This window comes from Rhinopithecus roxellana, chromosome 8 (genome assembly GCF_007565055.1).
Source record: "Rhinopithecus roxellana isolate Shanxi Qingling chromosome 8, ASM756505v1, whole genome shotgun sequence".
Taxonomy (NCBI): Eukaryota; Metazoa; Chordata; class Mammalia; order Primates; family Cercopithecidae; genus Rhinopithecus; species Rhinopithecus roxellana.
In genome coordinates, this window is record NC_044556.1 from 16,929,503 (window position 1) to 16,944,117 (window position 14,615).

Consider the following 14,615-nt stretch of genomic DNA (forward strand, 5'->3'; position numbering starts at 1 on the left):
CCTGTGTGAGTTGAACTGTGCTTACACACGTCACTGAAATGTCCCACTCTCAAAAGTGGCCCTGCCTCCCCAGGTCCACCAGGCCTTCTTCCACTTCCAGCCCTCTGTCCAGGCAAGAACTCGACTGGAGGCCTTTCTGGGCACTCAGAGGTACACAACAGCACATTAGGAGCGTTAGCTGAAGAAATTCAACAGGCATGGACAGGCACAGTAGCTCTTGCCTGAACGCTACTACTTTGGGAGGCTGAGGCGGGAAAATCGCTTGAACCCAGGAGTTCAAGACCCGCCTAGACCATATACATATGGAGCCCGTCCCTCTGGAAAAAGTTAAAAAAAAAAAAAAAAAAAAAAAATTCAACAAGCATATTTTCATCCCCTACTTTTTTCTGAGATGGAGTCTTGCTCTGTCGCCCAAGCTGGAGTGCAGTGGCATGATCTCAGCTCACTGCAACCTCCGCCTCCGGGGTTCAAGCGATTCGCCTGCTTCAGCCTCCCGAGTAGCTGTGATTACAGGCACGCGCCACTACACCGGCTAATTTTTTTAATTTTTAGTAGAGACGGGATTTCACCATGTTGGCCAGGCTGGTCTCGAACCCCCGACCTCGGGTGATCCGCCCACTTCGGCTTCCCAAAGGGCTGGGATTACAAGCATGAGCCACTGTGCTCGGCCTCATACCCTACTTTGTGCCAGGCATAGTTCAGGAAGCTTACGAGGCATTAAGTGAAAAAAACAATATCCCTAAGTTTATAGGGCTTATATTTTAATTAACGGGGGTGGACAACAACTAGCAACAAGATAAATATGTTTAAAGGTGCAGAAATTTTAAAACTCGTCAAAATACGCCCTCCTCCAGAAAATCCCTGCCACCTCGAAAGGGCGTCCTCTTCTTGAGCTCCCCTCTCTGGCCCTCCCTGATACCGCAAGATTGAGCATTCAGGCACTGGCTTCCCGAACTCACTTGGGCTCAGGCACAGCAGATAAAGATTCAATGGGTAGGGCCAGGACCGACGCCGTGGTGCTTCACTTGCCTCATTGCGCATGTACCAAAGGCAATCGCCCAAAGTACTCGAAGACAAGCGGTAGGGCCGGCCCTTGCGCAGGCGTACTAGCGGCCGTCGGGAGCGCTTCCGCCTCCCCACCGCCGCCCTCGCCATGGCCGCGCCGGCCCCGGGCCTCATCTCGGTGTTCTCGAGCCCCCAGGAGCTGGGTGCGTCGCTAGCGCAGCTGGTGGCCCAGCGCGCAGCATGCTGCCTGGCGGGGGCCCGCGCCCGTTTCGCGCTCGGCCTGTCGGGCGGGAGCCTCGTCTCGATGCTAGCCCGCGAGTTGCCCGCCGCCGTCGCCCCTGCCGGGCCAGTCAGCCTAGCGCGCTGGACGCTGGGCTTCTGCGACGAGCGCCTCGTGCCCTTCGATCACGCCGAGAGCACGTACGGCCTCTACCGGGTGAGAGCTACGGGGGCCGCCGGGGGTCACGCCGAGAGGGCCACAGCTGCCACCTACACCCCAGCTACGGAGGCCGCCGGGGGCCATGCCGAGAGGGCCGCGCCCACTGCCTGCATCTCGGTTACGGGGGCCGCTGGGAGTCACGCCGAGCGGGCCGCGCCCACTGCCTGCACCTCGGCTACGGGGGCCACTGGGAGTCACGCCTAGAGGGCCGCGCCCACTGCCTGCACCTCGACTACGTGGGCCGCTGGGGGTCATGCCAAAAAGGCCGCGCCCACCGCTTGCATCTCGGCTACGGGGCTCCTGGGGTGTCATGCCGAGAGTGCCACGCCCACTGCCTGCACCTCGGCTACGGGGGCCGCTGGGGGTCTTGCCGACTGGGCTCGCCCTCCGCCTGAACTCCGCCTACGGTGGATCCCGCAGGATCTCACTGCGCCCTCTGCATTTATCTGGGCAGGGCTAGAAATGGTCTACTTGTAGTCCGTCTTCATGCTTCATCCGGTGGCCAGGCAGAGGGAACGGCACGGGCAAGGGCCTGGAATGGAATCCGAGTGGCCCCTGTCAATACGATGCCCGTAACTCAGCCCCCTAGCGGACGGGGGCACGAGGAAATCAGGTGTAGAGCCTGAGTCTCAGGGTCATGATCTCTAACCCCGGCGAGTTCTCGAGGATCCCTGGGCAGCTTTGCCGCTCTGATGGCTCTGCTTCCAGGCTCTTTATCTTTGGCCTTGAGCCTAAGGATTCTATAGAATCAGAGGAACGCGCTCTTTTTATAGACAGGGAAACTGAGGCTTGGAGGAGCCTTGGTCTGGCCGAGGGAAGAAGAGTGGGAGGGGCGGGCTCAAAGACCAGGAACCTCAAGTCACCTGAGCCTGGCAGCGTCAAGGGACACCCCATGCTGGGTGTGTCGTCTTCTCTTTGCATAGAATCTTGAGCTGATGATGGGTTTGTGGGTTTTTTATTAATAAGAAAAAAGGCTTACTGAATGCTTTATATGCATCAATTCATGAATCCGTACCACAGCCTATGAGATGTTACACCCATTTCACAGATGGAGAAACTGAGGCCAGAAGAGGAGAGTTTACCTGCCCAAGGCATCTAGTGACCAGAGGGGCAGCCAGGGTGTGACCCTGCCTCATCTGACTTCATAGTTGGGTACACATTTAACTTCCACCTTCCTGTGTGTGTTTTCCAAGAGCATCATTAAAAAGCGGGTTTTGCCCGGGCGTGGTGGCTCACGCCTGTAATCCCAGCACTTTGGGAGGCTGAGGTGGGTGGATCACCTGAGGTCAGAATTTCGAGACCAGCCTGGCCAACGTGGCAAAACCCCATCTCTACTAAAAAAAAAAATACAAAAATTGGCTGGGCACGGTGGCTAACGCTTGTAATCCCAGCACTTTGGGAGGCTGAGGCAGGCAGATCACAAGGTCAGGAGTTTGAGACCAACGTGACCAATATGGTGAAACCTGTCTCTACTAAAAATACAAAAATTAGCCAGGTGTGGTGGTGCGTGCCTGTAATCCCAGCTGCTTGGTAGACTGAGGCAGGAGAATCGCTTGAACCCGGGAGGTGGAGATTGCGTGAGCCGAGATCATGCCATTACACTCCAACCTGGGCAACAGAGCGAGACTTTGTCTTAAAGGAAAAAAAAGCGGGTTTTTGGCCGGGTGTGGTGGCTTGTGCCTGTAATCCCAGCACTTTGGGAGGCCGAGGAGGGCGGATCTCCTGAGGTCAGGTGTTGGAGACCAGCCTAGCCAACATGGTGAGACCCCATCTCTACTAAAAATACAAAAGTTAGCTGGGTGTGGTGGCGCGTGCCTGTAATCCCAGCTACGGGAGTTGAGGCAGGAGAATCGCTTGAATGTAGGAGCAGTGAGCTGAGATTGTGCCACTGCACTCCAGCTTGGGCGACAGTTGAGACTATGTCTCTAAATAAATAAATAAATAAATGTGAAATGCTGCAGAGTGCTAGGGAATAGGGAGTGGGCATTCATCAAGGGCTATGGGGTGGGGGGTCCTGAGAAGGTGCCATTTGAGCTGAGAGCTGGAGCATGTGCAGGAGCTGGCCATGGTCAAGCTGTGGCAAGAGGGCTCAGCCAAGGCCAAGGCTGTGTGATGGGAACAAATCTGGACTTGCTCCTTCTGCCAGTTCTCTGTGAGGGGAATTGTATTGGTTCCCTAGGGCTACATAACAAATGACCACAAACAGAGCGGCTTAAAACCACAGGAATTTATTCTCTCACCGTTCTAGAGGCCAGAAGTCTGAAATCAAGGTGTTGATGGGGTCATGCCCCATCTGAAAGCTCTTTGGGAGGATCCTTCATTTTCTCCTCCATCTTCTGGGGGCTCTGGGCGTTCCTTGGCTTGGGGTCACATCATTCCAGTTCCTGCCTCTGTCTGCACATGGCCTTCTCGGATTCTGTGTGTCTTCTCATCTTATAAGGATGCCAGTCATTGGATTTAGGACATACACTAATCCACTATGACTTGTTCTTAACTAATTACATCTGGAAAGACCCTGTTTCCCTTCCCTCCCTCCTTCCTTCCTTCCCTCCCTCTCTCCCTCCCTCCTTCCTTCCTTCCCTCCCTCTCTCCCTCCCTCCCTCCTTCCTTCCCTCCCTCCCTCCCTCCTTCCTTCCTATACTTTCTTTCCTTTTCCTTTCCTTTTCTTTCTTTTTTCGAGATAGGATCTTGTTGTGTTGCCCAGGCTAGAGTGCAGAGGCACGATCATGGCTTACTGCAACTTTCAACTCCTAGGCTCTATCAATCCTCCTGCCTCAGCCTCCTCATTAGCTGGGACCACAGGTGTACACCACCAGGCCCAGCTATTTTTTTTTTTTTTTTTTTGAGTTGGAGTTTTGCCCTTGTTGCCCAGGCTGGAGTGCAATGGCACGATCTCAGCTCACCGCAACCTCTGCCTCCCGGGTTCAAGTGATTCTCCTGCTTCAACCTCCCAAGTAGCTGGGATTGCAGGCATTTACCACCACGCCCAGCTAATTTTGTATTTTTAGTAGAGACAGGGTTTCTCCATGTTGGTGAGGCTGGTCTCGAACTCCTGACCTCAGGTGATCCGCCCGCCTCGGCCTCCCACAATGCTGGGATTACAGGCATTAGCCACCGCTTGAGGCTGCTAATTTTTTATTTTAAGTAAATATGAAGTCTCACTATGCTGCCCAGGCTGGGCTCAAACTCCTGGGCTCAACTGATTGTCCCACCTCAGCCTCCCAAAGTGCTGGGATTACAGCCATGAGCCACCATGCCTGGCCATTTTCTGGTGTTTATAAGCCTCAGGTTTATGGTGTTTTGTGATAGCAGCCTGCATAGACTAACACAGGGAACTTGGACAAAGCAGAGTGGTCTTTCCAACTATGGATACGATTGTGTCCCTCCCCAGCTCACACACCCTCCTTGGCTCCCCAGTGCCCTCAATGTGGAGCTCATACTCCTCAGCATTCAAGGCAGTCAGCCCCTGCGTTTACTTTGTGGCTCACCTTAGCATTGCCTCAGCTCACTGGACTAGACTCTGCACAACAGTGAGGCACCAAGACATGGAAGCCATCTCAGAGCAGATCAGGACTCCCTGGGCGCATCTCAGCAGGATAGGGCTGCAGCTTTCTCCTTGCAGGAGGCCTGACTCCAAGTGCTTTTGAGTTAAATCTGCTGCCAACTCCTCCACCATTCACAGGCCAGGGCATCTACTGTGCGTTGTCCACAAGTGCTGGGCCTGGGCAAACCTGGCCCCCACTCCCTATAGTGGGGCAGGTGCAGGCGGGGGTGGCTTCTCGGAGGAAGTGGCCTGAGAGATGTATAGGAGTTTCCCAGGCAGCGTCAGGAGGGAGGGTGGGGATGAAGAAGGTCACCCTTCTCCATGGAGGGCGGTGAGGGGCTGAGTTTTATCCCAAGGGCTGTGGGACCCTGGAGGCTTTGAAACAGGACAATGGGCTGGCTAGACACGTGCAGGCTGTGGCCAGGAAACCCCCCAAATACAACGGAATTGAAAGACTCCTGTAATGCTGGCCCCAGCAGGAACCACCATGATCTCGATTCACCCAGGAGAACCGCCCTCCTGTCCAGCCCCCCAAGAGCAGCAGGGCTCCCTCTTGTCCTTGAACCTCCTGTGCCCTGAGAGGCAGCATCACCCAGGGCTTAGGATCTTGGCTTCCAGCATCCCAGAGGTGACTCACCAACCAAAGTATCACTCACCAACCGAAGGACCTTGCACAAATGCGCCAGCCTCCCCATGCTTCAGTCTCCCCATCTGTAAATGAGTGTTACAATAGTAATGTCATAGCCTCCCTGGAGGATCCAGGTGGTCACGTTACTGTTGGTGACACTGTCCCTCTGTTGGCTGCAGACGCATCTTCTCTCCAGATTGCCGATCCCAGAAAGCCAGGTGATCACCATTAACCCCGAGCTGCCTGTGGAGGAGGCGGCTGAGGACTACGCCAAGAAGCTGAGACAGGTGAGCCCCAAGGAGCAGCTGCAAGGGAGTCACATCCACGAAGTGGCCACACCCCAGGCAACAGAGCGGCCTTCTGATTGTCACCAGCAGGAACTGCCCCAGGGATAACTGGCAGATCCCTTTGAGGAATCCCCTCTTCAAGGCCACAGCCCTGCCCTGGGAAGCCTGAAGGCCACCCAGCCTCTGTTGCCCAGGTAACAGGCCTGGGTCCTCACATCTTGGTGAAATATGATGGGTGTGGCTTTGATCACAGGCTAGGCTGAGCACAGTTTCCTGTGTTACAGCTACTTGTATTTCATTCATTCTTTGTTTGTTTGTTTGTTTGTTTGTTTTTTTGAGACGGAGTATTGCTTTGTCGCCCAGGCTGGAGTGCAGTGGTGCGATCTTGGCTTACTGCAAGCTCCACCTCCCGGGTTCATGCTATTCTCCTGCCTCAGCCTCCTGAGTAGCTGGGACTACAGACGCCAGCCACCGCACCCAGCTAATTTTTTATATTTTTTAGTAGAGACGGGGTTTCACCGTGTTAGCCAGGATGGTCTCGATCTCCTGACCTCATGATCCACCTGTCTCGGCCTCCCAAAGTGCTGGGATTACAGGTGTGAGCCACTGTGCCCGGCCTTGTTTTTTTTTTTTTTTTTTTTTTTTGAGACGGAATCTCACTCTGTCACCTAGGCTGGAGTGCAGTGATGCAATTTCGGCTCACTGCAACCTCTGCCTCCCGAGCTCAAGTAATTCTGCCTCAGCCTCCCAAGTATCTGGGACTACAGGCACTCGCCACCATGCCTGGCTAATTTTTGTATTTTTAGTAGAGACAGGGTTTCACTATGTTGGCCAAGCTGGTCTTGAACTCCTGACCTTGTGATCCGCCCACCTCAGCCTCCCAAATTGCTGAGATTTCAGGTGTGAGCCACCACACCCAGCCACAGCTACTTGTATTTTTTTATTTGACAACGGTCTCTGTGTCCTCTGAGTCTCCCCTGACCCTGCCACCTGCAACCTCTCAAGACTGTCTTCTCCCTACGCCCAGGCATTCCAAGGGGACTCCATCCCAGTTTTCGACCTGCTAATCCTGGGGGTGGGCCCTGATGGCCACACCTGCTCACTCTTCCCAGACCACCCCCTCCTGCAGGTGAGCACTCCAATGCAGGGTTCCGCCCTAGTCCTGAGCCCAGTCCCTAACATCTGGGACTTCCAGGGGGAGGGCCACCTGCAGAGTGGGGTGTCTAGAGCCGGGGTTCAAGTCAGCCTCCACCAGCGTACCTGCCTGGTGGGCTCAACCCTTCCAGGTCTCAGTTCAGCCCCTTAAAACAAGGACCTTAAACTACCCACCATGGGATTGTTAGGATGGGATGGAACGGTGGCTGGACCAGGCCTGGTGTATGTAAGTGTCCAAGAAGCTGAAGTGACATTGTCCTTCTGCCTCCATCCCTGGGCTTCCTCCCCAAGGAGCGGGAGAAGATTGTGGCTCCCATCAGTGACTCCCCGAAGCCACCGCCACAGCGTGTGACCCTCACGCTACCTGTCCTGAATGCAGCACGAACTGTCATCTTTGTGGCAACCGGAGAAGGCAAGGCAGCTGTTCTGAAGGTAACAGCAGAGGGTTCTAGTCCTGGGAAGTTCATGGGCATGTGGGCCCCAGGGACAGATAATGGCCTCAGACATTATTGTGCTGAAGCATCAGATCTGAAGAAAACTCAGTCATTCTTGGGTTGAAAGGAACTTGAAATTGCAATTAGAAAACAAGGAAAAAAAAAAAGGAAATTACAATTAAAGGCTAGTTAAGTATTAACCGCTATGAAATGAACTTGATGAGATGAGGCCAAAGCTGCACTCAGGGGTAAATTAATAGCATTCAAATGCATTTTAAAAAAATTATTAAGTAGCAAATCATTGAAATAAAAATTAAGTGCTTTCCTGTAGAATTAGAAAAAGGACAATAATAGGCTGGGCGTGGTGGCTCATACCTATAAGCTCAGCATTTGAGAGGCCAAGGCGGGTGGATCACCTGAGGTCAGGAGTTCCAGACCAGCCTGGCCAACCTGGTGAAACCCCATCTCTGCTTAAAAAACAAAAATTAGCTGGGCATGGTGGTGGGCGCCTGTAATCCCAGCTACTCAGGAAGCTGAGGCAGGAGAATCACTTGAACCTGGGAGGTGGAGGTTGCAGTGAGCTGAGATCACTACTGCACTCCAGCCTGGGCGACAGAGTGAGATTCCATCTCAAAAAAAAAAAGGAAAAAGAAAAAAGAAAAACTAGAAAAAGGACAATAATATAAATCTACAAAAGTCAGTGGCAGGACTAAGTGAAATTAAAATCAGAAATTAATGAGTTAGTTAATATATTTTAAACTTTAATGGTAAGTAGATCTAAAAGATAGACAAGCTCCTGACAAGGCTAATCAAGAGAAAAGAAAGTCACGAGGTATTATGAATAAAAAGGCACAGCCGGGCGCGGTGGCTCACACCTGTAATCCCAGCACTTTGGGAAGCCTAGGCGGGTGGATCACCTGAGGTCAGGAGTTCTAGACCAGCCTGGCCAACATGGTGAAACCATCTCTATTAAAATTACAAAAGTTAGCCGGGTGTGGTGGCAGGAACCTATAATCCCAGCAATGCGGGGGGCCGAGGCAGGAGAATCGCTTGAACCCAGGAGGCGGAGGTTGCAGTGAGCCGAGATCGCGCCATTGCACTCCAGCCTGGGGAACAAGATTGAGACTTTGTCTCAAAAAAAAAGTTAGCCGGGCGTGGTGGCACTTGCCTGTAATCCCAGTTACTTGGGAGGCTGAGGCAGAAGAATCACTTGAACCTGGGAGGCGGAGGTTGCAGTAAGTCAAGATCGCATCACTGCACTCCAGCCTGGGCAACAGAGCGAGACTCCATCTCAAAAAAATAAATTAATTAAAATAGTTATAGTGGATAGAAAGGAAGGGACTCTGTCCCTGCTGTTTGGCACTAGGACAGCTGAGCTGGGCATCGTCACATTTTGAGGATACAAGAGTCTTATTTCTCCTTGGCAGGGGAGCCAGGAGAGTGCTGAGGGGCGGCGCCTGGGGCGCAGGCAGGGCTTTACTCTTCTTTCCTCTTCTGCAGCGCATTTTGGAGGACCAGGAGGAAAACCCGGTGCCTGCCGCCCTGGTCCAGCCCCACACCGGGAAACTGTGCTGGTTCTTGGACGAGGCGGCCGCCCGACTCCTGACCGTACCCTTCGAGAAGCATTCCACTTTGTAGCTGGCCAGAGGGACGCTGCAGCTGGGACCAGGCGCACTGGCCCCAGGGGCTGGGCCCCTGCTGGCCGCCACGCTCTCGGTTCTCCTTTAAAAAAGCTGGTGGTGGTGCTGCTGCTGGAAAACAACAGCATCCAGCCACCAGCCCTGCCCGGGGCTTAACACACAGGCTGTGGCTCTGGGCATCCGGATATTAAAAGGAGCGTTGCTGGAAGTCTGCACTATCTCGTGGTCTTTGATGGCAGCAGGCCTGAGGGCGCCCTGGCCCAGGTTCTGATCCACAGCCCTCATCGTGGGGAGAAGGGTGGAGCCTGCTCCCCTGGGGCATAGCCGCCATGGATGAATTTCCTAAGACAACAGGCTGGGCGAGGTGGCTCACACCTGTCATCCCAGCACTTTGGGAGAATGAGGTGGGCAGATCACTTGAGGTCAGGAGTTTGAAACTAGCCTGGCCAACATGGTGAAATCTCGTCTCTACTAAAAATACAAAAATTAGCTGGGTGTGGTGGTGCGCACCTGTAGTCCCAGCTACTTGGGAGGCTGAGGCACAACAATCACTTGAACCGGGGAGGTAGAGGTTGCAGTGAGCTGAGATCGTGTCACTGCACTCCACCCTGGGTGACAGAGCGAGACTCCGTCTCAAAAAAAAAAAAAAAAAAAAAGCTGGGCATGATGGCTCACTCCACCCAGCACTTTGGGAGGCCGAGGCGGGCGGATCACCCGAGGTCAGGAGTTTGAGACCAGCCTGATCAATATGGCAAAACCCCGTCTCTACTGAAAATACAAAAATTAGCAGGGTGTGGTGGCATGTGCCTGTAATCCCAGCTACTTGGGTAGCTGAGACAGGAGAATTGCTTGAACCCGGGAGGTGGAGATTGCAGTGACCAAGATTGTGCCATTGCACTCCAGCCTGGGCAACAAAAGTGAAACTCCGTCTTAAAAAAAAAAAAAAAAAAAAAAGCACACACAAATGTATTCTCTCTTAGCTGTAGAGATCAGAAATCCAAGGTCAAGGTGATGGCAGGGCTGGTTCCCTCTGGAGGCTCTGAGGCAGAGCCCATCCCAGGCCCCTCCTGTCCTTAGCATTCCTTAACTTGTGACTGTGTCACTCCAGTCTCCTGTCTTTACTTGGACTTCTTTCTCTTGTGTGTTCTCTCCTCCTATTTATTTATTTTTTTGAGACAGAGTCTCTGTGTGTCACCCAGGCTGGAGTGCAGTAGTGCAATCACAGCTCACTGCAGCCTCCGTCTCCTGAGCTAAAGCGATCCTCTCACCTCAGCCTCCCAAGTAGCTGGCACTACAGATGCGCACCACCATGCCTGGCTACTTGTACAAATTTTTTGTAGAGACAGGGTCTTGGTATGTTGCCCAGGTTGGTCGTGAATCCCTGAGATCAAGCGATCCTCCAGCCTCAGCCTGCCAAAGTCTTGGGATTACAGGCATAAGCCATTGTGCCCAGCCCTCTTTTCTTAAAAGGACACCTCTCATTGGATTTAGGATTGCTCAAGATACCAAATGAGTATTCCAAATAAGTTCCAAATAAATGCTTATTTGGAATAAGCGTTCTGAATAAGGTCACGTGCTGAGTTTCCTGGGTCAGGATGTAGACATGTCCTTTGGGGGACATAAGTCAACCCTCTGCTGAGCTCCAACTGCACTGACAGGGCCACACACTGGATTCAGCCATGCTGCAGACCTGCTCAGAGCCTTGAAAGCACCAGAGAGTCTAGTTTCCATGTGCTGGGCTCCTGCACATTTTCCCAGAGTGCATCTGCTCATGGCCCACGCTTCAGCTTTCTCCGGGCCCCAGGGATGACAGTGTGGGAGGCTGGTGGGTGCATGGGGGCTGCCCAGCCATACACAGGCTTCTGCTGGGGGATCCAGAGGAGGCACCCTGCTGAACAGGAGGTGGGAATTGAAACCTACACAGAGGCGGCTATGCGGGGTGAGAGTGGAGCCGAAACCACAGAAAGTGAAGTTTCCTTCACCATCTTGTCCCGGTGGGCCACTCAGATGTGAGAGTGAGGAAGTGGGATGGGGCCTGACCGGAAGGAGGTTGGTAAACAGCAAAGAGAGCTGAGTGTAAGCTCAGCTGTGGGCCTGGGTGAGGGCAGGTGGCCGTGGCCCCCAGAGCCATGGGCACAGGGCTGAGAAGCGAAGGGAAATTGAGCAGCCAGCGCAGGGACCCCACATAGATGGTTCTGACTGGAGCTGTCACCATCTCCTACCCTTCCCGAGAGTGACAACTCTTCCTGCTCCGTTTTGCCTTTGGAGTGAAATCCACCCATCCCACAAGGCTCCACATGGCGCCTTTCACCTCCCCCTCTCCCCAGCAACATCAGCCCCTCACTCAGTCTCCCTGCAGCATACCCACTTCTGCTGTTCCTGGAGCCCGCTGAGCACATTCCCACCCCAGGGCCTTGGCCTGTGCTGAGCCCGCTGCCTGATATCTCCTTTCCTGCAGCTTTTTGCATGGCTTGGACCCTCGCTTTCTTTTTTGGGGGGACACGGTCTTGCTGTGTTGTCCAGGCTGGAGTGCAGTGGTGTGATCTCAGCTCCCTGCAACCTCCACCTCATGGATTCACATGATTCTCCTGCCTTGGCCTCCCAAGTAGTTGGTTCTACAGGCACCCGCCACCACTCCCGGCTAATTTTGGTATTTTTAGTAGAAACATCAAGCTTCACCATACTGGCCAGGCTGGACTCGAACTCCTGACCTCAAGTGATCCACTTGCCTCAACCTCCCAAAGTGCTGGGATTACAGGCATGAACCACAGAGCCTGACTCCTTGCTTCCTTTCATTTAGGTCTTTGGTAACATCACCTCCGTGACCCCTCCATGCCCATCCTGTATGTTGCATTTTTTCTTCCTTGTCAGTCTCATAATCTGATGGTTTTCTTTTTCTTTTTTTTTTTTGAGATACAGTCTTGCCCTGTTGCTCAAGCTCCAGTGCAGTGGTCCGATTTCAGCTCACTGCAACCTCCACCTCCTGGGTTCAAGTGATTCTCCTGACTCAGCCTCCTGAGTAGCTAGGATTACAGGCGCCCACCATGACGCCCAGCTTTTTTTTGTATTTTTAGTAGAGACAGGGTTTCACCATGTTGGCCAGGCTGGTCTCGGATTCCTGACCTCAGGTGATCCACCTGCCTTGGCCTCCCAAAGTGCTGGGATTACAGGCTTGAGCCATAATGACTGGCTGAAAAAAACATAATGTTTTTTTTTTTTTTTTGAGATGGAGTCTCGCTCTGTCACCCAAGCTGGAGTGCATGGCGCAATTTCGGCTCACTGCAAGCTCCGCCTCCCGGGTTCACACCATTCTCCTGCCTCAGCCTCCTGAGTAGCTGGGACTACAGGCACCCGCCACCATGCCTGGCTAATTTTTTGTATTTTCAGTAGAGACGGGGTTTCACTGTGTTAGCCAGGATGGTCTCGATCTTCTGACCTCGTGATCCGCCTGCCTTGGCCTCCCAGAGTGCTGGGATTACAGGTGTGAGCTACCGCACCTGGCCAAAACATAAATTTTTTTTTTTTTTTTTTTTGAGACAGAGTCTCACTCTGTCGCCCAGGCTGGAGTGCAGTGGCCAGATCTCAGCTCACTGCAAGCTCCGCCTCCCAGGTTGACGCCATTCTCCTGCCTCAGCCTCCCAAGTAGCTGGGACTACAGGCGCCCGCCACCTCGGCCGGCTAGTTTTTCTGTATTTTTTTAGTAGAGACGGGGTTTCACCGTGTTAGCCAGGATGGTCTCGATCTCCTGACCTCGTGATCCCCCCGTCTCGGCCTCCCAAAGTGCTGGGATTACAGGCTTGAGCCACCGTGCCCGGCCAACATAAATTTTTTTTAAAAGAAGAAATGAATCCTGGGGTGTTAGTGAAGATTATATTCAGATATTACTAGAGGCTTAGGCAAAATGGAGGTTTAGCTCTTTCTCTGGAGAGACACTGTTCAGGGCTGGTAAAGCAATGCCACACATTCTTTGGGAACCCTAGCTCCTTCTACATCATTACTTTGCCCTGTCATCAGCTGGATTCTGCCTCATGGCCCAAGGTGGCTGCTTGTGCTCTAGCCATTGTGTCCACATTCCAGCCCTAGCATGAAGAAGCTTCCCAGGATTCACCCAAGACACTTCTGCTCACTCCTTTTTGGCCAGCCTGGGTTGCACAGCCCCACACAGCAGCAGGGAAGTCTGGAAGATGAGTCTCCACTGGACAGCCATGGGCTCTGTTATGATCAAGAATTCTACTACTGAAGCCAATAGGAGCAATGGACATTGAGGGACACGTGTTCTCTATTCGTTGATGAGCTGCCCGCCTGCCTCAGGGGCTCCCTGGGGATCTTGCCATCTGAGGGGCCACGCTCTGGGCTTTCCTTCCTCCAGCCTGGAGCCCCTGGCTGCTGGGAAGTGTTCAGTGTCCTTGAGAGGTCTTCAGGGACCTACCCCACTCCCCAGCCAACGCTGGATCCACAGCTCAGTGCTTGACACTCCCCTTATCAGAAGACCTGTGATGGCTCCATTTGATCACATTTCAGCTTGGAGTGTAGACTGCATGCCCTCCCTTCATTCATTCATTCATTCATTCATGCATTCATTCAGCAAACATCGAGGGCTGCTCTGTGCCAGGCACAAAACAGGTGAAGGGGTGGAGACACCCAACTAACCAAACCAAGGTGAAATGCTGGAACATAAAGGTCGTGCCCAACCAGTCCAGGGGCACTGGGAAGGCTCTCCAAGGGGCTGGTATCTGGTCTCTTCACCTGAGGGGTGAAGCTTGGACGACCACTTGCAGGAGGCAGGAGCAAGAGTTCAGGCACTGGACAAGACCGCGGGGGTCAGAGGGACATGGGGGCTTCGGGAGCTACAGGGGGCTGAGCAAAGCGCTCAGAGCGATGAAGCTGGGGCCTCAGTGGTGCTTTCTCAGAGGGCAGTGGGACAGCTTCGGGAGGTCAGCACTGAGGATTTGGGGGTGCTGGAGATGGGGTCTGGGCCCGAGAAAAGGGACACCGCTGGGTGAGGTGGCTCACACCTGTAATCCCAGCACTTTGGGAGGCTGAGGCGAGAGGATCACCTGAGGTCAGGAGTTTGAGACCAGCCTGGCCAATATGGCAAAACCTCATCTCTACAAAACAAAACAAAACAAAACAAAACAAAACAAAACAAAACAAAATTAGCCAGAAATCACTTGAACCCAGGAGGCGGAGGTGGCAGTGAGCCAAGATCATGCCACTGCACTCCAGCCTGGGCAACAGAGTGAGACACCATCTTAAAAAAAAAAAAAAAAAAGGCCGGGCACGGTGGCTCAAGCCTATAATCCCAGCACTTTGGGAGGCCGAGGCAGGCGGATCATGAGATCAGGAGATCAAGACCATCCTGGCTAACACGGTGAAACTCTCTCTACTAAAAATACAAAAAAAAAAAAAAAATTAGCCGGGTGTGGTGGCGGCGGGCAGCTGTAGTCCCAGCTACTCAGGAGGCTGAGGCAGGAGAATGGCGT

The 14,615-nt window shown here is 53.3% G+C and overlaps 1 protein-coding gene across 1 annotated transcript; it reads left to right on the plus strand.

The window, feature by feature from the left end:
* Positions 1 to 1,105: 1,105 nt before the first annotated feature.
* Positions 1,106 to 9,340, plus strand: PGLS (6-phosphogluconolactonase). The gene is made up of 5 exons (XM_010361441.2): positions 1,106 to 1,441; positions 5,796 to 5,903; positions 6,931 to 7,032; positions 7,350 to 7,490; positions 8,993 to 9,340. Exons 1-5 carry the CDS (start codon positions 1,154 to 1,156, stop codon positions 9,128 to 9,130), a joined length of 777 nt encoding a protein of 258 aa, XP_010359743.1. The 5' UTR covers positions 1,106 to 1,153; the 3' UTR covers positions 9,131 to 9,340.
* Positions 9,341 to 14,615: the final 5,275 nt, after the last annotated feature.